Source organism: Mytilus edulis, chromosome 1, assembly GCF_963676685.1.
Source record: "Mytilus edulis chromosome 1, xbMytEdul2.2, whole genome shotgun sequence".
Taxonomy (NCBI): Eukaryota; Metazoa; Mollusca; class Bivalvia; order Mytilida; family Mytilidae; genus Mytilus; species Mytilus edulis.
Genome location: NC_092344.1, coordinates 31,522,085 through 31,543,381, shown reverse-complemented (window position 1 = coordinate 31,543,381; position 21,297 = coordinate 31,522,085). Strand labels below are relative to the sequence as shown.

The window sequence follows — 21,297 nt, the reverse complement described above, 5'->3', positions numbered from 1 at the left end:
ATACCAGTTGTCTGCGTAATATCTCTAGACTTATCATGACTTTCATCGAAAATAAACAGGATAAGTTCTTTTTTAAGCAGAAGCGGAATCGGCTCAGTAACTCTTAGGTGCTTTCGTGGAGGTTCGCGTTGATAACAACTGGTAGCCACTCATCATTTCGTAATAGAAAGCTACTCTAGAGTGTATTGAAACAGAAACCAGTCAATACACACTGAATCCTGTTTCCCGATCCGTTAAACTGATGACGTGGTCCGCTTTACCTGTGTTGTCAACTCAGTTGGAAAAATGTCACCTGCTGCCGTCTATACGCGTTGACAGAGTCGGAGCCAAATCGATTTGTAAGAACAAGATATTTTGATCCGACAAATGTCACAGACTTGTCAAACAGAAACACTGCTGTCTACGTCAGAAACTACACAAATCAATATGATAAGTAACGAGAAGACTCGGGATGCTGAGCTTGGACTGGTTGATGATGCGAAAGTTATAGGTAATGCAAAACTTAGAACCTGTATGCTCAGGATATGAGATAGACCACATCGTTGATAGAGATTCAATTGAAATCAGTCAATTTACAGGCCCTTGAAATTCACAAAAGTTTATAAATAGTTCACGTGTAAATGTAATTTAATATTAATTAATTGCAACGTTGCAAACGACATGAACATAAACTGTGTCCTGTTGCAGAGGAGGCAGTTTCAAAAGGCACTGGTAGGAGTCAGTCTCAACTTATTAAAACAATATCAGGATGTGCACACACCCCACCCTACATTGCCCTAACCTCCCAAAAAAGAAATTAGTATCAGTTGAGTACAAGCAAGGACGTATAACTAACATATAATACGTCCTTGGTACAAGTGAGGGATACTTTCCAGTAAGGCAGTACATGTATTCTATACCTCTTCTTCTTTTTTATCGTTTTTCTCCCCAAAATAACTCAATATGAATAATCATAAGAATGGATGACAAATGCAACTATGAATGGTACTGTACCTACAATGTATAGGACACAGAGGCATGATGATTAATCTATTGTGGAAGGAAGAGAAGCGACACACAAAATGAGGTCTTCTTGTTTAATAGTATAGATTGTATAAACATGATAAAGTCTAAAATAAGATATTAATAAATTCTCTAGAATTCTTATAAATAAATTGAAAAGTAAAACAAAGAACCTGGCACCATGAACACTGATGATGAACCATTGATTTCTTTGGCACACCAAACTTCCTTATTGTACATTGTTGTACATGTACATGTACATCTAAGCTTAAATAATGACTAACACATTATTTTAATCTATGACTTTAAATCAAACAGACTTAATTAATAAATAACAATCATAAAATTGCAAATGTTTGTCTGTCTATTTTTATATTTAATTTTCATATTGGTTATTTTGGGTTCCATGACCATTGGCAGTCATTTTGATTTTTGATAAGCATGATAAGTTGACATCTTGTGGTAAAATATGTGTGTAAGCTCAAAATGCTGATATATACTTTTAATATATTAATTTCTTTTGGACTTAATGAGCTCTCATGTAATTCTGGTAAATGTTTAGGTATGTTGCAAATTAAATTAAAGAGTTTTAAGTCAATTTAGTGACAAGGAAGCTGAGTCACACTACAAGTGCAACATACTTAGGAATATATTTATAATGATACTGTTACATTTAAGTATTTGATGGTAGTTTAAAATGTTTTGGTTACATTGTATATGCATCTTCAATGGTCAGTTCTGACTTAAGGAAAATATTTACATGTAGTTTAAAACATTTATGGTACATTTATTGAATAAGGCCATAATCCCAATTCTTTTACAGCTAATTTCCTAGTGTTTGTAAAGTGAAACTTTGGTTGGCTTGCTTGGTTTGTATGCATAAATGTTTATTTAAGCTTTGAAATTCAAAATGAAAATCGACATCTTCAAACAATATACAACGTATAGGCATGATAGGCATTAGGTAAACCTGTATATTATATTAAGATTTAATCAGTCAGGGGACTTACTGAAATAAGTGATTTTCAAATCACTTATTTGAGTAGCAGATTCGAGGTTTTGTCACAAATTGGGATTTTGTAGTTTTTTCAAAATTTTAAACACATAGGTTTAAATCATATTTTTTAATTAGTAAAATTAAAAAATATGAACTTTTTGCTTCTTTAAAGTAGCAAGGTTTATGCCTTTGATGCTATCATTTAGCTGAAAATTCTATTTCAGTTGAAAAAATGCTATAATAATGGCTTTACATAATGAACTGATGCTTTCTTAAAAGATTTTTCACAGCAGTGGGAGTATTTTTCCTGTTAAGTTCAAGGTTTCATCTTTCAGATTATGTAATAAAATTCTACTGTTCGCGATAAAAATTTCACTGTTCGGGGGTGTTGAAATTAGTGGGGGTTATTAAAAGAATGATACTTAAAGAAGTGATTTTTTAGAAGGAAATTGAGGTCTGATACTTAAAGAAGTGATTTTTATGTCATTATCCTAGATTCAATACATGGTCATCACCTGAAATTACCCGGTCATCCTAGACAACACAGATGTTGGTTCTGATAAGTTTAGAAACATAATTAGTCCCTGGATCATTAGTATTCTATATTTAAAGCTACAATAAAATTAAATCACTTCTTCTAGTGATTAATTTGTACTACTTAAATAGGTGATTATTAAAGAAAGACAACTCTAACTTCCAACCTTTATGGAAATAATGTTACTTGAATCAGTGATTTAGAAAATCACTTGTTTAAGTAAGTCCCCTGACTGTTAATAGGAAGTTATCCTAACATAGTTGCACAATATACAAACAAAGCAAGCAAGCTTACCCAAGTTGTGCATTACATGCATTAGGAAATAAGCTGTAAAGATTTAAAATCTACAACATGTACAACCTATAATTTGTGTTTTTATGACAAGAAGAAAATGTTTTGGTGTATCAGAAATCTGCAAAAAAACCAACAGTTCCTCTAACAAGGGAATGTATGCATACATATTTTTAACATCAAAACCTATTTCTGGTAAACAAGTTTTAAAGATATATATGGCTCTAACCTATACTTGTTGCATTCGTTTTAACATAATACAATTTAACACCAATTTAAATTAGATTCACATTGACATTGTTCATCTAGCTACTGTCCCAAGTCAGGAGCCTCTGGCCTTTGTTAGTCTTGTATTATTTTAATTTTAGTTTCTTGTGTACAATTTGGAAATTAGTATGGCGTTCATTATCACTGGACTAGTACAGTACAACCTGTGACATCCTCTTAGTTATGTCCACCCTCTTGCATGGTCAACATTCGATGGTGAACATTTATTGAGGTATTCAATCTTGAGATGTTGGCCATTTATTGGGGGTCATAAAACATAGGTAGATGTGTTATCTAATTATGTTACCTGTTAAAATTTACCTGTACAGGTAATTCAGTTTTCTTTTAAAATTGACATTTCACCTTTTTTGGAAAATGTAGAATAAAATATTGTTTTATTCTGTCAATTTATTATTATTTTTCTTTGTCATTAATTTTTATTATTATTTAATAGTTTTTTTTTCATTTTTGTATGTTTTTTTTCATTGCTTTTTTGTTTCTTATTCTTTTAATTTCTTCTTGGTAAGAATCTCGAGTAGAAATGGCAAAAAGTCAAAGATAAAGTTATTGACAAGCATTTGAAATAAACAGACTTTTAATTATTGTTTTTTTAAGTAAAAGGTTAATGTACATGATGTACATTGTATTCAATTGTTTGTTTGCATTATTAAATGAATTATTACTATGAATAATAACTAATAATCATGCAAATGACATTTAAAAATGAAAGTAATTAAACAATAAAATTGAGAAAGGAAGTCAGTTTCTTAACAAAATAAGATGATCAATATCAATCCTTTTACAATAAATTTTGATAACATCTAATACATGTAATATTATTCTGGAAAACTACAAGCATCATTATATGGTTTAGGAAAAAACTAATTTTGTTTATCTAATTTTTTTTCAAATCTCAAAACAAGAGTTGTGCACAAACAATCACTGAATAGACTTATTTTCCAAATGCCCACCTAGTTATCATCAAAATTTGATAAATGTTCATTAAAAATGCTAATCATAATGAAAAATGTTCTTATATCTGAATAAAGTGAATCTTATGAAAAGAAATTATTTAAAGAAATTGTCTTGAAACTTATCAAATATGTTATCTTCAGTTTGGTTAATTGGTGACACTTTTATGGTCTATTAATTGAATCAATTTTTTGTCGGTGTATTATATTGTCAAAAGTGCTGGACTGGCATGATACATATTCTTGGTATACATTTGCAAAGAATATTTCACTCAACCTAGGCCTTTTAGATAAAGTTAATAATTGCAGGGACTTGAATGAATTAATATAAGACTTTTAAAGTCCTTGATAAAAAATTAATTTAAAGAAAAATCTAAGAATAAAAACTTATGATAAAAACTTTAAACTTGATTGTGTCAATAAGTGGAGAATTATTGGTCATAATTTAGAAATAGAAAATAGTGGACAATATAAAATTCCTAGAAAGGATAGAATGTGTAAACTGTGCCTCTTATTGGTCAATGAAGAACACTCCTTCCTTGATTGTAAAATTAACAAAACAACTTTGAGATAATCTATTTGAAAATCATTTACCTTCTCATAATGTTGTCTCTTACCCAAGGATTTGTATAGTAAGACTATACAAATCCTTGCTCTTACCCAAGAACAAAAAGTAAAAGAAATGCTTAACCTCTAAAACATGGATCATGTTTAAAATATCATATGACAATAAAAATACTATCACATTTTGCTGTGATGAATATTTCTAATATTTATATTTTATTCAATAGAGAAATAATGAATTGCCTAAATTTTATTTAGCATAAGTCTTAAAGACAATCTTAAACATATGTTAAACAATGTTGAATGCAGATCAGTCTATCTACAATAATAAACCATTTTGATTTTAGAAAATTAATTTGAGAAACACCTTTTCAATAGAAAAAGGCATGCATTGTAAATGTTTGCAGTTATATTTGAAAATGATATTCATTTATTCTTCACTTACCAAAAAATAGACTTAATACATATAAAAAGTAACTTAAATTGATTAAAAATTATATAAAAGGTATAGTATCAAAACTAATACAATGTAGTCATGAGACAATTTTTTTTTATTAACATGATTAAGCTATTTGTTCAACTAGTTTTATTATTTTATTTAATTTTTGAATTTCTTGTCATAATCACAGTTAATAAATTTGACAAACACATACATGTATATTTTACCTGAGACACATGACCTGTAAGTTACATAATTTAAACACTTCAATGCATTCAAGATTTCCCTTTATCCTTGACTACTTTTTGATTAATACCTTGTGTATTAAAAAAGCAACAGGGGGTATGATGATGGACATATAGGGCCACCATGGTGAACATATTTTTTATGGCCACCATTAATAAGATAAAGTCACAGGTAGTACTGTATATATTTGTTTAGGGGCCAGCTGAAGGACGCCTCCGGGTGCGGGAATTTCTCGCTACATTGAAGACCTGTTGGTGACCCTCTGCTGTTGTTTTTTATTTGGTCGAGTTGTTGTCTCTTTGACACATTCCCCATTTCCATTCTCAATTTTAATTTTACCTTTATATCATTTATGTACGTTTGTGGATCTCTATGAAGATGGCATTGGATTAAGTTTAAATGCTTTTAAAAATGTCATATTCATTGTGTAGAAACAAAGCAAGTCTCTTTTTATATTTAATTTTCTTTTATTACACCTTTTCAAATGAGGAGATTAAATTAACAAAGAAAGGTGTTTTTTTAAATCCTTTATAGAATCGACTGAAAGTTATCATGCATGTCTTGCATGTCTTATGTCTAAGTCTGTTTTTAAAAAATTATTTAAATAATTATACAGTCTGTTTTATTATAAATTCATTCATATTATAAATCATTCTAATAATTATAGCCCCCTGTTTAAAAAAAAATTATCAGTAGAACACTTTTTGATTTAATTATGGAGATTAGCATAAAAGAGCTGTTTCTTTGCTTAAGTTATTTTTTCAAGTGTTTAGTGGGTTTTTTTTTGTCTTATTGTCTTAAGTAAAACACAATATCTTTTATCTTCCATTAATATTAAGCTGGAAATGTAATATACATAGACAGAGACAGTATATGAAAACCGTTATAAGAGGATGTTAATGGCTGTTTAAAGAGATTTTATATTCTATAACAAGTTTTGAAAAAAAAATCTAGTTATTTTTAATAAATTATAAATATTGCCAATCTTTGTTTTAAAAAATTATGACCAATTAAAGGCAATTTTAGATTTTTACTTAGGAATGTCTTGTATATATGTGTTCTTTTAACTCAGATTCCCACTTATTGTTATCTTATAATTTTCTTACCAACTTTCCTTTCACTTTATTATAAAAATTTATCAAACAATTCAGATAACAATTTTGGAAGATTACTGCAATTATATTACCCATGGGAACTACAATACCCATGGCATAATTTGTTTCCAATTACTAGAAAAATGAGAAGGTGTCAGTATCCACAAGGGAAAATCTTTGCGTAAGAAAAATGTAATGGAAGAAGTATTAAAACAAAAATTCTCCATTACTGGCACTGACTTAACTGGCCTTGTTGCACAGAATGTTTCTTAAAAAGTAGAGACTATGTTTCAAAGTCTGGAAATGAAGGTAAATAGTTCAAAAACGATTCTAGGTGCACAAATTCATTACATGTATGTGCACCTAGAATTGTAAACTTTCAAGGATCTGCAGGAGAAGTTGATTTCACAAAATTTATAGTAGAAAATGTACCAAATTGGTAAATTTTGCTAAGAAATAAATGACTGGTAGTCTGGAAAAATGTTCATAAGTTTTCCTTAAACAGTTTTAATTTTTATATTATGTATTAGATGTGCAATCTTTCTGTAAAGTTTGATGACCTTGATTGAAAACTAAAGAAAGAGTTGCATGCACAACATAGTTATCCATTTCTTTGCCCGTCTTTGATACATGTACATGTAACTGTGAGATGTAATGCCTTTTGTTTTCACAGTTTACCTGGTTGAGACTGATTTATTCTTGAAATAAGCCCTTCTGTTTATTTGTAATTACTTCCTCCTTATGCATTTGATCTGTTCTAATCTTATTAGTATATATTTGTTCCATATTTTCTGTCAAGTTATCTGACAAATATTTGGTTGTGTCCTATCGTAATGTCCAAATGATTTTTTTCTGTTTTAAATTTATCAATTTCAAGCCAACTGTAACCATTCCTTTGCCTAGATCTGTAATTCATTTAAATTATTCAGCATAATTATATACATGCTTCATTATGTATCAAACAACATGTAATTATCGGTACATGTAGATGCACGTTTTTATTACACATCACTGCTGCCTTTTAAAAGTCAAAGAATTGCAATAACATCTCTGTAAATGGTGTAATCCTTTCCTTTCAAGTTTCATTTTTTCAAGTGTTTATGGATTTTGTACCATAAATTAATATGTTATATTCCTACGTTACATTTCATTATATTAGTATTTACCTATTTAAATTCAAATAATCATACATACCGGTATTGGTATATATGTGAACACTGTCACAAATCTTAGTTCATTCACTTGTAGTAGAAAAAAATAGGATCTAACTTCCCATCTGCCTGAAGTCAAATGTAATGCTTAAAGTCCCCTACAATGTATGGGTGATTATCGACTTTATTCATACATTAATATCAGAATATTGTTTTAAAACCATAAACATGAAAAATCTAAAATTAAGTTAAACCAGATTGATAGAAATAACAAAATTGATATCATTATTAAAGTGAGGAGGTAAAATATTCGTTCAAAAAGAAATTCCATGTAACATATTCTTAATGTATATAATTTTAGGTTAAAGTCATGTAAATTCTAATGCTTATGTTGATAAGAGTCATTTGCATTATAAATAATTACACAAACATGTCTTTTTTCATTAAATTAAACGCTGTACTAATTAATATTAACAGTATACAAACAAAGAAAACATGTGTCCAATTATTCATGTTAAATTTATGTTAAAATTGATTATAAAGTGTTCATGCATAAAAGAAATGGGATGTTTCATGGGTATAAATATTTGAAGGCTTATAAAAGGGTAACTTTGTATCAGATGTTCATTCACTAATCAGTTACATGTTATTAAAAAAAAGGAATAATTTTATTTAATTATGAACAAATCTTATTCATAAGAATTCTTAATAGACAACTTTAAGGGCAATATGAGCAAATTTATTATGTCTTAATTTTCGAGGTTGTATAACATGATTCATTATCAGACCTGATCCTGTTGATTACTAGCTAGGTTTTGTGGGATTTGACTTGATTTTGATTGAGCTGAATAGAATTTGTGTAATGTTCTGGCCATGGCTTGTGAGTAGACATATGCATTAATTCATGTAACATGTGTAACGCTCTGGGTTATGAGGGATACATGTATATATATAATTGTTGTACTCCACAGTTTCAAGTAAAATATGGAACTTGAGCAAGGTATCTTATGTTGTCATTAAGGATGTTTGCTTGTCATGTTTTGGAACTTTTGTCAGATTTTCGGAATTCTCTGGTTTTAACCATTTGAATGCCCTAAAAAAAAATGCCAATTGACCCACATTTTTCTTTTTATAAATTTTTATATGTACATTGTATAATGATAAGCCATCTGTACAAGTTTTAGAAAATTTTATTTATTTTTTAATAGTTTTTGAGAACTGAAACATGTCAATTATAATTAAAGGTATGAAAAATCAACAAGAGAGAACATTTTCCCGCCAAAATTTCAATGACTAATATCTCGAAAACGAAGCACATTGACCTGTATATTGTTTTTGCTCTTTTGATTCCTTTTTCAATTCCTTATCAATATATACTAGTGTTATGAAAAGCTATTTATTTTAAAGTGCACATGCAACATTAAGCAAGTCAAAGTATCAGATGCAAACTTTTACAGATAAATCTTTTTTGTGAAGGTCTGATTAAGACAGATCTATACATGATAATCTGAAACCCTATACCATTTATATGAAAAGTGATCAGAACCCATGTGTTACATGTTCATGTCTAAGTTTGCAATAACTTTCACATGTTTTTATACGACTCTGCAAAAATTTTAAAAAATTTGGTTGTATATTGGTATCACGTCGTCATCATCTCCGTCGTCGTCAGCCTCATTCAAAGACAGACCGTTTCCTGATAATAACTTTAGTACAAGTGAATAGAAATCAATAAGATTTTAACACAATGTTTATAATCGCAAAAGAAAGGTTGGGATTGATTTTTGAGGTTATGGTTGCAACTGTTTTGGAATTAGGGGCTCAAAACTAGCATTTATCTTGTTTCAGGACAATAAGTTGTGTATAAGTATTTCAATTGCTCTGAAATTGTACCACAATGTTCATACCATTCGATAGAAGGTTGAGATTTATTCTAAGGGTTATGGGGCAAACAGTCTAGGAATAAAGAATCAAAAGGGGACAAGTTTACATATAACAAAGGGAATGCTTGGATTCATTTTGGGGTTAATATCCCTGAACCTTTAGGAATAAGGGGCAAAAAAAGGACCAAAAAGAAGCATTTTTCAAGTTTACAGACAATAACTTGTGTTTAAGTGTATGGATCTCTCTGAAATTATATTACAAAGTTTCTTACTACAAAGGAAGTCTGGAATTGAGTTTTAGAGTTCTTGCTCCAAGGGGGAGTTTCAACAAGTGAGGGGCCAAAAAAGGGGCTCAAATAAGCATTTTTGTAGTTTTCAGTCAATAACTTGTGTTTAAGTGTATAAATTTTTTTGAAATTATTCCACAAGTTTCCATACTTCAAAGGGGGGGGGGGGGGGGGTATGGCTCAAATCCTGAAGCAATTAGGGGCAAAAAGGGGGGAAACCAGGGGTTTTCTGGTTAAAGGACAATTTATACAATTTAAAAGCAGTGTATGGGAGGTAATCCAATTAAAATTTAAAGAATACTGTTATAATTATATTTCATAGCTGGATAACCTCCCTTCAACTGCTTAAAAATTATATATTAAGAAATGAAAAGATTACTGTTAATCAATATTAATTTTAACCATGACTGTAAGTCATTTTATATTTTAATACTTTACGATGTATTTAAATGAGTAGTTATGATTATTATTGCCAACTCCATTAGAAATTGGAATTGAGATTATATTTGGAATAAGGGAATGGGGGAGGTAAAAAAATTAGAGGGAGTAAAATTTTCTCATTACAGATTTCATTAATTAAAAATAATTTTTCTTCAAATATTTTTTTTCTTGAGTGGATTAATATTCAACAGCATAGTGTTGCTCAAAAGCAAAAAAAAAGTTCATTAGGCCACATTAATTCTGTGTCAGAAACCATTGTTGTGTCAACTATTTAATCACAATCAAAATTCAGAGCTGTATCAGGCTTGAATGTTGTGTCCATACATGCCCCAACTGTTCAGGGTTCAACCTCTGCGGTCATATAAATCTGTGCCCTGAGGAGCATCTTGTTGTATATTAATGTACCCAAATGACATATTAAAAAACATTATTTTATACATTTGAAATACATTATAAAATTTTGTTTGTTCAAGAACATTGATGACAGCTGTACATGATTCTTTAATTTGAAAGATGTGTAAACATAGCAGCTTGCATCGCAGGCACAGTAGATATTGTATTATTAATATTTTGAAGTATATAAGGTGTGCTACATAAACTGAAAAATATTGCATACCAGTAAAAGCTGCTACCACATTTTCTTACTTTACAGCAGATGGTACTGAAAGATACATATACAAATGATGTATGTTCAGGCTTCTTAAGACAGTAAAGATTCAATATTTTTGATAAACAAAATCTGAAACAAAATATAGGGTGCATATAAAACAGGCTATTATTTCAACTTGGAATTATTTTTAATAGAGGAGTTTGTTTTTTTTTGGTAAAACACAACTAGATCATTTTATTCTTTGTAATTTATTCTCAAATTATGTTTGTTTGATTACAGCAAAGCAACCAGAACCCAGTCCAATGTTGAAGTACGTAAGTTTGGTATTGTTGGCCCTACAAAACACCCTCCTTATCCTGACGATGAGGTATGTTAGGACTCAAAAGGGGGACATGTTCATGTCTACTACTGCTGTCGTGATGTCGGAAGCATTCAAAGTATTGGCATCGTTAGGAATTATACTATATCAAGAAGGAAGTTTTCCGAAATTTGTCCAGCATCTGGTCGATAATATCATCAAACAGCCAATGGATTGTGTAAAAGTCTCCATTCCATCCATTATTTACGTGTTACAGAATAATCTACTGTATGTTGCTGTATCTAATTTGGATGCTGCTACCTACCAGGTATGTTTAGTTATATATCAGAAGCCTCATTTTCATTAATCAAACTTTGATGATAAGTATGAATAATACAGGGGACTATTTGAACGGTAAGGCAAAGCGTGTTTGATTTTGTACAGAATATTCTTTCTTGACTTCCTTAATAAAATTGAAATGTGAGATGAATCTTTAAATATATTAAATGTTCATTATTACGTAATATAAAAAAAAGAACAATTAACAACAATAGGTAGCTGTACAGCCTTCAACAAAGAGCAAAGCCCATACCGCATAGTCAGCTTTAAAAGCCCCCGAAATGACAATGTAAAACAATTCAAACGAGAAAACTAACGGCCTTTTTTACATGATTTATATAAAAAAATGAATGAAAAACAAATATGTAATACCTAAACAAACAACAACCACTGAATTACAGTCTCCTGACTTGGGACAGGCACATACATACAGAATGTGGCAGGGTCCAGGTTAAACATGTTAATACCAGTTATTTATATTTATTAACTTTAGGTACAGCACTGCATTCAAATTGCTTGTGATAAGTTGTGAACATACAAATGTACATGTACAGTGCAGACATGAATGATATTGATCTCAATGATAAAGGATCTAGTCAAATGGACAGCTACCCAATGACACAAAAAGTCATCTGGGGTTCAATATGCAGACAGCTGATTTTTATAAGAATATCAGTTTGAAAATATATATTCAAAATGTACATACATGAATGTGTGATATGTTATCAAGGTTACATGCATGAGTAATTACATAATAAGATAAATGGAAAATATTAAAGAGTTATGCTAGTCTGACTTAGATATTAAAGAACATAACGCTTTAAAATTACTGGAATGTTTGTGTTAGTAGTTAACTTCATTATTTTAAACTTTTCACAGATTATTTTGAGTTGCTTCCCATGAAAGCTAAAGATAGAAATATTCCATTAAATGTGCTTGCCAGACCTCATGTTATGATTTGTTATTATTTACTTAAATGCTGACTTTAAATAAAATTTATTATCTTACTTACTTACTCACTTGAAAGCATTGATTAAAAGCAAATGCTTAAATTTATGATTTGAGTAGTTACAATGTATATCTGTTAACCAAGGGCTTCCCCTTTAAATGAAAAAATGATAATATACATCCTGTACATGGTAAATTTTAAGTATCAATATCAGTTAAAAACACTGATATGTACACATTTCAATTTATTTGTTAAAGTCAGTCTACCTTTTCAAAGAATAAAAAAGTTATGCACACTCATACTTTTATTTATAAAAATTAACTTCTGGAATAAAGATTAATGTACATGTACAATGGGATATGTGTAGATTTTTGGGACCTAGCTTCATACATGTATATATAGATATAGTAACAGTTTTTTGTATATTTTAAGCAAAACAATTTGGATCAGTTCTCATTAAATATTTGTATAATCTTATAGGATATTTAATACTAAACTTTAATTTTCACAATAGTAAATTACATATCTATTATCAAAGAATCATTTATATATTTCTTATTCCCCTGCTATGAAGTTCTATCTGTGTAAGTCATGTTCGGTTCAGAAAACCTTGAATGATATTTATAATGCTCAAATTATTGTTGCATGTCATCACCAGGTGTATTATAAATAAGTATGTCACCTGCATACTTTCTAATATACAAATTCAGAAGTTTTGAATGCTTTGAAGGATATAAATGATGCATGAAATTTTTGTAGTCGGTTTCTAATAAGGTTGGAATGTCTGTCTACAAGGTCAAGGTCATTTATACTCATAGGACTTCTTGTTTAATTTTTAAAAAGTTAAGAAGATGTCTTTGTTTTCTACGGTAATAAGAATAATCATTTGGTACAATATCCATGTTTCTTTTTCTTTTTCAGGTTTCATATCAGCTAAAAATATTAACGACAGCTGTATTTTCTGTGTTCATGTTGAACAAACAAATTTCCAAGTTGCAGTGGACCTCACTTGTCATTCTGTTTGTTGGTGTGTCAATTGTACAATTACAGCCAACAGAATCCAAACAGAAAGCCCCACCAGCAGTAGAACAGAATCCAATGTTAGGCTTCATCTGTGTTGTCATTTCATGCTGTATGTCAGGGTTTGCAGGAGTTTATTTTGAAAAGATTTTAAAAGGAACCAAAGGATCAGTGTGGTTAAGAAATGTACAACTTGGAGGACTGGGTGTTGTGATAGGATTAATTACCATGGAAATCAACGATGGGACAAAAGTTACAGAAAAGGGATTTTTCCATGGCTACCATAGTATTGTGTGGTTTGTTATATTTTTACAATCATTTGGAGGGCTTTGTGTAGCAGTTGTAGTGAAATATGCTGACAATATATTAAAGGGTTTCGCAACATCAGCGGCCATTATTTTATCATGTATAGCATCTATATACTTTTTCGATTTCACTTTAACAATGCAATTTTCACTTGGTGCTTCGTTAGTAATGTATTCTGTTTATATGTATAGTAAATATCCTGTTGGGGCCTCTCCTTCAACTGATGGCAAGGTCAATATCAGATGAATCTAGTTGCTTAGTTGCTCTTAAGTCTAAATGATAAAGTAGGAGTACAGGTATTCAAATAATAATTGAAATTATTCTTATATACAATACTGTTTTACATCATCCGACAATCAAAACAGAGGTATTATACTTATTAATGTGAATTCATTATTATTCCTGGGACACCAAATTTTTTTATGGATTTCGCTAGTAAAGGTGAACAATGAAATTAAATTATCATGGAATGACAAATTCTATAAATGCTTGTGCAGATTTTGGCAAAATCATGAATTTAAATATCCACGAATATGCAAGTTTTCCTTAATCCAGGAAAATTGGTACCCAGAAAAAATAAATGAATCCACAGTATCCTTTTTGTATTGTCAAAGTGAGTAATAATTATAAAAAGTATTTATGAAAAAAAGCTTGTCAGAAAATAGATATTTTTCAAACCAATTGTTTACTGTATTGTGATTCAGCAGCTTTATTTTATACTTATTATCAATATGATATTGATTTAGCAACATATTGTTTCAAAGTATTTAGTAAAGATCTTGTAATAATACTTTTAAATCTCTTCCTGACAGCTTTGTAAACCATTTATCCAGTAATTACAAATGATATTAGGAATATGTGAATAAGTTTTTCTGTAACAGATACAAGCTTCTAAAAAAATGTATTAACATATATTCTTCAACATTTTGCATAAAAAAAGATTTTTAACTTTAAAAAAATCATTACTTATTTCAATATTTTACATGCACAGTTTACAAACATTAGGGGTAGAGCTGTCTCCCTTCTTTTATAAGAAAACTTTCTTACAACATCAAGTTAGTTTATACTTCCTTCAATAAGTATTACTTCGAGTAAAATTGAGTGTTTTAATTTATTAAGTATATCATTTTAACTTGACTTATGTACATGTAGTACAATTTATCAGCTGTCAAAACCATGCTTATATATGTATATTGATTTTAATTAACATATGCAAAATGAACACAACAAACTGTTGTTCATTGTGTTATATACCATGTATACAGCTGTATATATATTATTATATATTGACAGAAATCTCAGATTAGAAAATACAGGATTAATGTATTAATTGATGATATATCCTATCCACGCATCGTTAGTCCCATTAATATTGTTATTATTGAATTTTATTGTTTATTTTGGTAATATATACACATGTATTTATTTGTTAGTTCGTTTCTTAAAACATTATCATGGTTGAATATTTGTTACCCAATCATTTTCAAACTGCCAGATGCCATGTAGATCTGTTTTGAAAGGAATATGTGTTATTGAGGGTTGAGCATACTTAGTTTTATTATCATCTATGATGGTTTAATAAACATTGATCACTGTACATGTAAATTCAGAAATTATTGTGAGGTTTTTATTAATGCGAATAATGCAACTGTGTGAGTATCAGAAGAAATAACAACTTGCATTCTGATATCTGATAAATATTTTTGTATGTTGAGGGTTTTGCCTGAACTTGCAAAAGTCAATCTTGTATTTTCATCCATTCTTCAAAAAATCCAAATTATAAATGCACTTGAAACAATTTCTGAATTCACAGTAACTGGGTTTAGTAGTAAAAGTAGCTATTGTAGAGCAGTTTAATATAATGACTTTATTATTTGTGTGAAGTCCTATCTTTAAACAAATATTGTTGTTTTTGAATGATAAGTGTTTTATTGACATGATCATGTGAGGGTTAAAATATACAAATACAATCAAATTTGGGTTTAAAGCATTGGTTAGTTAATTTTTTAGTGAAAATGTACTTGATTATACTGATGAGCCATAAGGCTCAAAGTTAATAAAGAAATTAAAATGAAATGGTTTTTGAATATTTTTTAATTAGATTTGTCCTGTTTATTTAATTTGTCAATTATGATATTTATAACAACTTTTTCTTGGTTATTTTACTAATGTTTAAAAGTTACATAGGACTAAAGTTTATGTCCTTATTGATGATTAAATGGATTTTAATTGTTTTGGATTAACATAATCCATGTCTAGACCAACACAGTCACCTTTGTTGTTTAAATGTCAAACTCTGATTTTCATTAGGTTAAATCTTAAGTAAATGATGATAGACCAAAAAGCAACTTTCCATCTAGAATGATAACCAAAAAAAACCTGGGTTAATTTTGTGAGTTTGCAGCCCTTTTCTGGATGTAACCTATTAGCAATGCTAAAACCAAAATATTTAAAACCCAGGAGTAGGTTTCACAAAAAAAGTTATGAAAAAGATTGATCGTAAGTTATGAAAATTCAGTTTACTTACAATCAATCAAAGTCATATTAATTTAAAAGTATTTTTTGAAATTGACTTCAGGAATGTATATATAATTTGAAAACAGTTAAAATTCTAATGTGATATACTTTTGTTAAATCCATTCTGATTGGTTAAATCAAAATATTTGTGGGATATCTACTTAACATTTATAATGTGGTCACATGCAGAAGTGCACAGTGTTATTTATAAAATAGAAATAGTAACAAAAAATCTGACGTTGAATTAGAATAGCAATATCTATTGTACAAGTTAACTTTCGCAGGAGAAGATTCTACTGTAACAGTTTGTCAATCTTGTTTAAACCATGTGTAAATTTAGTTAGCATTGTTAGATGTGCGATTTTCCAATTCTTTCTTGGGGTGGCAGGTTTTAAGGTGGTACCTAACACTACAGGGAGATAACTCTGTAAAGTCAGCTAAACGTTTTAATTACGCTGTGTTGTAAAAGGAATATTAAGCTTCTCAATGATCAAAATTGGTGTTTGTCAAATTGCTATATAACCAGTGTAATTTTTCTGACAAAACAGTTGGTTCAAAATTTCTTTAAATTTTTATATTTTTATTAAAGTCTCAAAGTAAATACTTTGACAAAATTTTAAGAAAATTAAACGAGCCAAATTAATTTTAGTGAAAGTGTTGGGTACCACCTTAAATTACACAATGGTATACTGCTAGGTCTGTACAATAGAGCTATTTCTTAGGTTCAATCTTGCCAGACTTCTGAATATTAACATTATACTTTGCAGGGCAATTTGGGTTCTTGTTGATAAAATGTGGACTTCAATTGTGGATAATTTAATTTGCATAACAGGGGACAAATGATTCTAAGGTTATTGTTATAAATGTATTCTGCACCTTTTGTGGAGTTATTGTGGATTTTTTTTTTTCATTTTAATTTAAAAAACAAACATAAACATATTATAGTGGGAAATATATATAAAGGGTAAATTATGACTAATTTTTCAATTCAATTTAAAAAGGTGAAAATATTTTAACAGTAACTATGGTAATATGAAGAAGAAATATGCTAAATAAAATCTAGAGAACAACTTCAGCCAAGAAAATCATCAAAGTCAAACTACTTGAATATAAATCCTTATACAGTTAGTAGAAATTTCTTTATCTTGAATATGTTTATGATCTCAAAGATATCTATTACAGATTGAGTTAGGCTGATATACTTCATTTGGGTACAGCTGGATTGCTGAACTGAGTTCGCCAATAAATATTTAAGATACAAACAAAAAAAGGGACAGTGTTGCTCCTAAATAGTTGTCAAATTGAATCACTTGAGCGTGAGTTCTTGCCATCATGTAAAAACGATAGTCCCTTAAAAGTTCTCATAATAAGCATTTAGGTCATCCTTCCTGATTCCTGGTCCATAGTCCCTAAAAAATGTTAATTACTGTAAATTCAGAAATTACTGTTTTACATTTATTATTGTAAATTAGTCAATTAAGGCTAAAATACAGTTTTAATTTTCAATTTAATTTATATAAAAAAACATGAAAATGGTAGTATAAATTATTGCGACCGCATTTTTCGCAATATAAAAAATCGCAATAATTTCTGTATTTATAGTATAAACAGGTTAATAATCATTCCTGACAATCAAATGGAAAATATCCCTTAACAACTTAATGCAAACTACCACAGGACCATGGTCATGATTTCTTTGTAAAGATGGACATTTGCTTTCTTGATCAAAAGAAATACTCACTGCACTGTCATGTGTAATAAATCTCAAGCTTAAACTCTTCACTTTCTAGATTTCATAACATAAAAGTTTGAGAACTGTTGATTTTAGCTTAAAAACATAACAATGGCTAAAAATATTTAATGCTTTGTACAGCATCTGTTATAAATACTTGCCTCTTTTTTTTTAGTAGTGTATGTTTTGTTTGATTTTTTTCTCCTCTATTTTATGAAATGTATAATATTGTTATCCAGACCAGACACCATTTACACATGTCACTTTGGGTTGAATATTGTTATTAAAATTATTGATGAATAACGCAGTTCATATATTTGATATTTCTTATTTTTAAGGATCTCTTATTGATTTAAGTATGTCCATACTTGAAGCACATCTATCGTTCATTTTAAAATATGGTGCTGCTTTTGTTTCAAAAACATTTTTCTGAAGTTTTGCCATCATGATTCTTAGTAGGAACAGAACATACAAATTGCAATTTGTCGAGTTTTATAAGTTTTGAAAATTTTATTAGAGTAGTTTGAATTTTATGTTTTCACATTGTTGTATTTTGCTGCTGCCTACATAAAGCTTTAATCTATATTTCAAATGTATCAGTTTTATGGCATCTAATTTTATTGTTTTGATTGCTAATGTATATTAAAAGGTATTTATGTAATTCGAAAAAAGGATGAGCTGTTTCATGACCAGTAGAATATTTTTCCCTCCATATATATTTCTTTTTGAAATACAATCATTTGGATAATCGGTGTTTTAATGAAGACTTGGGCAATTGATAACTGAAATATTGTGTAGACACATGTTTATTTATTTGCTATAAAAGACTGTAAGTTAGTCTGTAGTCTAGATGGGTTTGTTTTTATGGTACTGGTATCTGTTTTTGGGTTGCTGTCTTATAATTCTTAACAATGTATCCCTAATCAATTCTTAGAATGTAATTTACCTATTTTGACTAAATTGAGACTAACTGAAGTTTTAAAAGATTAATTAATCAAATATTACAGCATCTAAAAATCGTTTAATCGAATGTAAAGTCAGTTGCATGCCTAGAACATCATTTTTTTGTTAAATAGTGCATGCATAGTTCAAAACATAGGTTAATATTATAGATACTGTATTACAATATAATTTAAATATGATAATATTATTGTTATCATGTTGCTGTTGAATATTCTATCTTTTTGGAATATGTTGAATATATTGTGCATTTACTGTACCGAGGGACAATTATGCAAATAAAAGATGTTTTAATTATATGCATTCAGGTTTTTATGTCCATAGAAAATATATTCATGATAAATAATCCTATACATCATCATAACATTAGAATAAGGATATATAGCAATCATACTATCAAAAAAAAATTCACAACAAATGTATTTTGATTGTTAGATTCCAACTCCCTTTTTCAAAGTTGACCAAAGATCAGTTTGACTTTTCCTCTTTCGTCAATACTTGTCATTTTGTCCTTATGTATTTCTATAAAATTGAGAAGGGAAATGGGGAATGTGTCAAAGAGACAACCCGACCATAGAGTAGAAAATAGCCGAAGTCCACAAATGGATCTTCAACACAGTGAGAAAATCCTGCATCTACAGTTGGGCTTCATCTGGCTCCAGATGGCTCCTATGCAGATTATATATTCAGATTTTTAAAAAAATTGGGTTTGAGTGTTCCTGATGAAGACAAATCCAGAAAAGGATGTGGGGCGCAGCACATTATGAAGTGTTTATACAATATACAGTAGCAGATGATGTAAACAACTGCTTCATCTCAAACCATTTCTATTCCTTTGTCAGGAGTTCATAACTGTTTCTCTTATCGTACATTTATTTTCCATCTTTATTGAATGTTTGGTACATTGAACACTTGCTGAATACCATTTTCAATCAACTGAGCAGCCAAATAGTGAACAGAAACAATTCTTGCTTGGTAAGAATGTCGTTTTTGGCCTATATATCTTTATGGAACCTTTAAAGTGAAGATTCTTTTGTATTTTTGGAATATTTGCTATCATTGATGAGATATACCCGAACATGCTCTACCTGACATTTTTAGCTCACCTGGCCCAAAGGCCAAGTTAGCTTTTCTCATCACTTGGCGTCCGTCGTATGTCGTCGTCGTCCGTCGTTGTGAATTACAAAAATCTTCTCCTCTGAAACTACTGGACCAAATTTGACCAAACTTGGCCACAATCATCATTGGGGTATCTAGTTTAAAAAATGTGTCCAGTGAGATGGCCACCATGGCTAAAAATAGAACATAGGGGTAAAATGTAGATTTTGACTTTTAACTCTGAAACTAAAGCATTTAGAGCAAATCTGACAGGAGTAAAATTGTTTATCAAGTCAAGATCTATCTGCTCTGAAATTTTCAGATGAATCGGACAACCAGTTGTTGGGTTGCTGTCCCTGAGTTGGTAATTTTAAGGAAATTTTGCCATTATTGGTTATTATCTTGAAAGTTATTATAGATAGAGATAAACTGTAAGCAGCAATAATGTTCAGCAAACTAAGATCTACAAATAAGTCAACATGACCAAAATGGTCAGTTATAATCTTCAGCAAAGTAAATAAAGGCAACAGTAGTATACCGCTGTTCAAAACTCATAAATCCATGGACAAAAGACAAAATCGGGGTAACAAACTAAAACCGAGGGAAACGCATTAAATATAAGAGGAGAACAACGACACAATAGATCTACAAATAAGTCAACATGACCAAAATGGTCAGTTATAATGTTCAGCAAAGTAAGATCTACAAATAAGTCAACATGACCAAAATGGTCAGTTGACCCCTAAAGCTGGGGTCACACATTCACGATTTTTACTGCCGTCCTTGACAGGACCATTCCCGATTAAAATTTGTCAAAAGTATGATCAAGATCCTGTGAATTGTGGATGGAAATTCGATTTGTATCTTTCGCCAGGTAAAATTCGACCGAGTCTGTCACGACTGCGTCCCGATTCTACCGAATGTAATCCGACAGAGATCAGATAGTGACAAGACCGTGAACCGACGCTGACGGAAGTTATCCGTTCGAAAACTGTTGGCATAATCGGGATGATCATGTACTGTCGGAACGTAATCCTATCACGGTCCTTTCTATCGCATTGCAAACGGCTTTGTCTGGTCTCAGTCGTATTGTATTCTGCTATTGTCGGGACTTCTCCAGATCATTCCCGTTCCACAGGACACCGTCCCGAATACACAGAACATTGTTAGGAATTCGATCCGATACAGCAGAATCTGTCACGACATAGGCACGATTGTAATCCGACTAGACAAAATCGGCTGAGTTTCCGCGAATGTTACGGGACGCACCTAACTGTCGGGGTGCTTTGCCGAACTATTC

At 30.1% G+C, this 21,297-nt stretch overlaps 1 protein-coding gene across 1 annotated transcript; it reads left to right on the top strand.

The window, feature by feature from the left end:
* Nucleotides 1-240: 240 nt before the first annotated feature.
* LOC139529846 (UDP-N-acetylglucosamine transporter-like) lies at nt 241-15,761 on the top strand. The gene is made up of 3 exons (XM_071325781.1): nt 241-490; nt 11,058-11,404; nt 13,286-15,761. Exons 1-3 carry the CDS (start codon nt 367-369, stop codon nt 13,934-13,936), a joined length of 1,122 nt encoding a protein of 373 aa, XP_071181882.1. The 5' UTR covers nt 241-366; the 3' UTR covers nt 13,937-15,761.
* The last annotated feature ends 5,536 nt before the right edge of the window (nt 15,762-21,297 follow it).

Coding starts and splice junctions, on each gene's coding strand:
- LOC139529846 (XM_071325781.1), top strand. CDS start 367: ATGTCACAGACTTGTCAAACAGAAACACTGCTGTCTACGTCAGAAACT. Junction 491..11,057: donor TGATGATGCGAAAGTTATAG/GTAATGCAAAAC, acceptor GTTTGATTACAG/CAAAGCAACCAGAACCCAGT. Junction 11,405..13,285: donor TGGATGCTGCTACCTACCAG/GTATGTTTAGTT, acceptor TTTCTTTTTCAG/GTTTCATATCAGCTAAAAAT.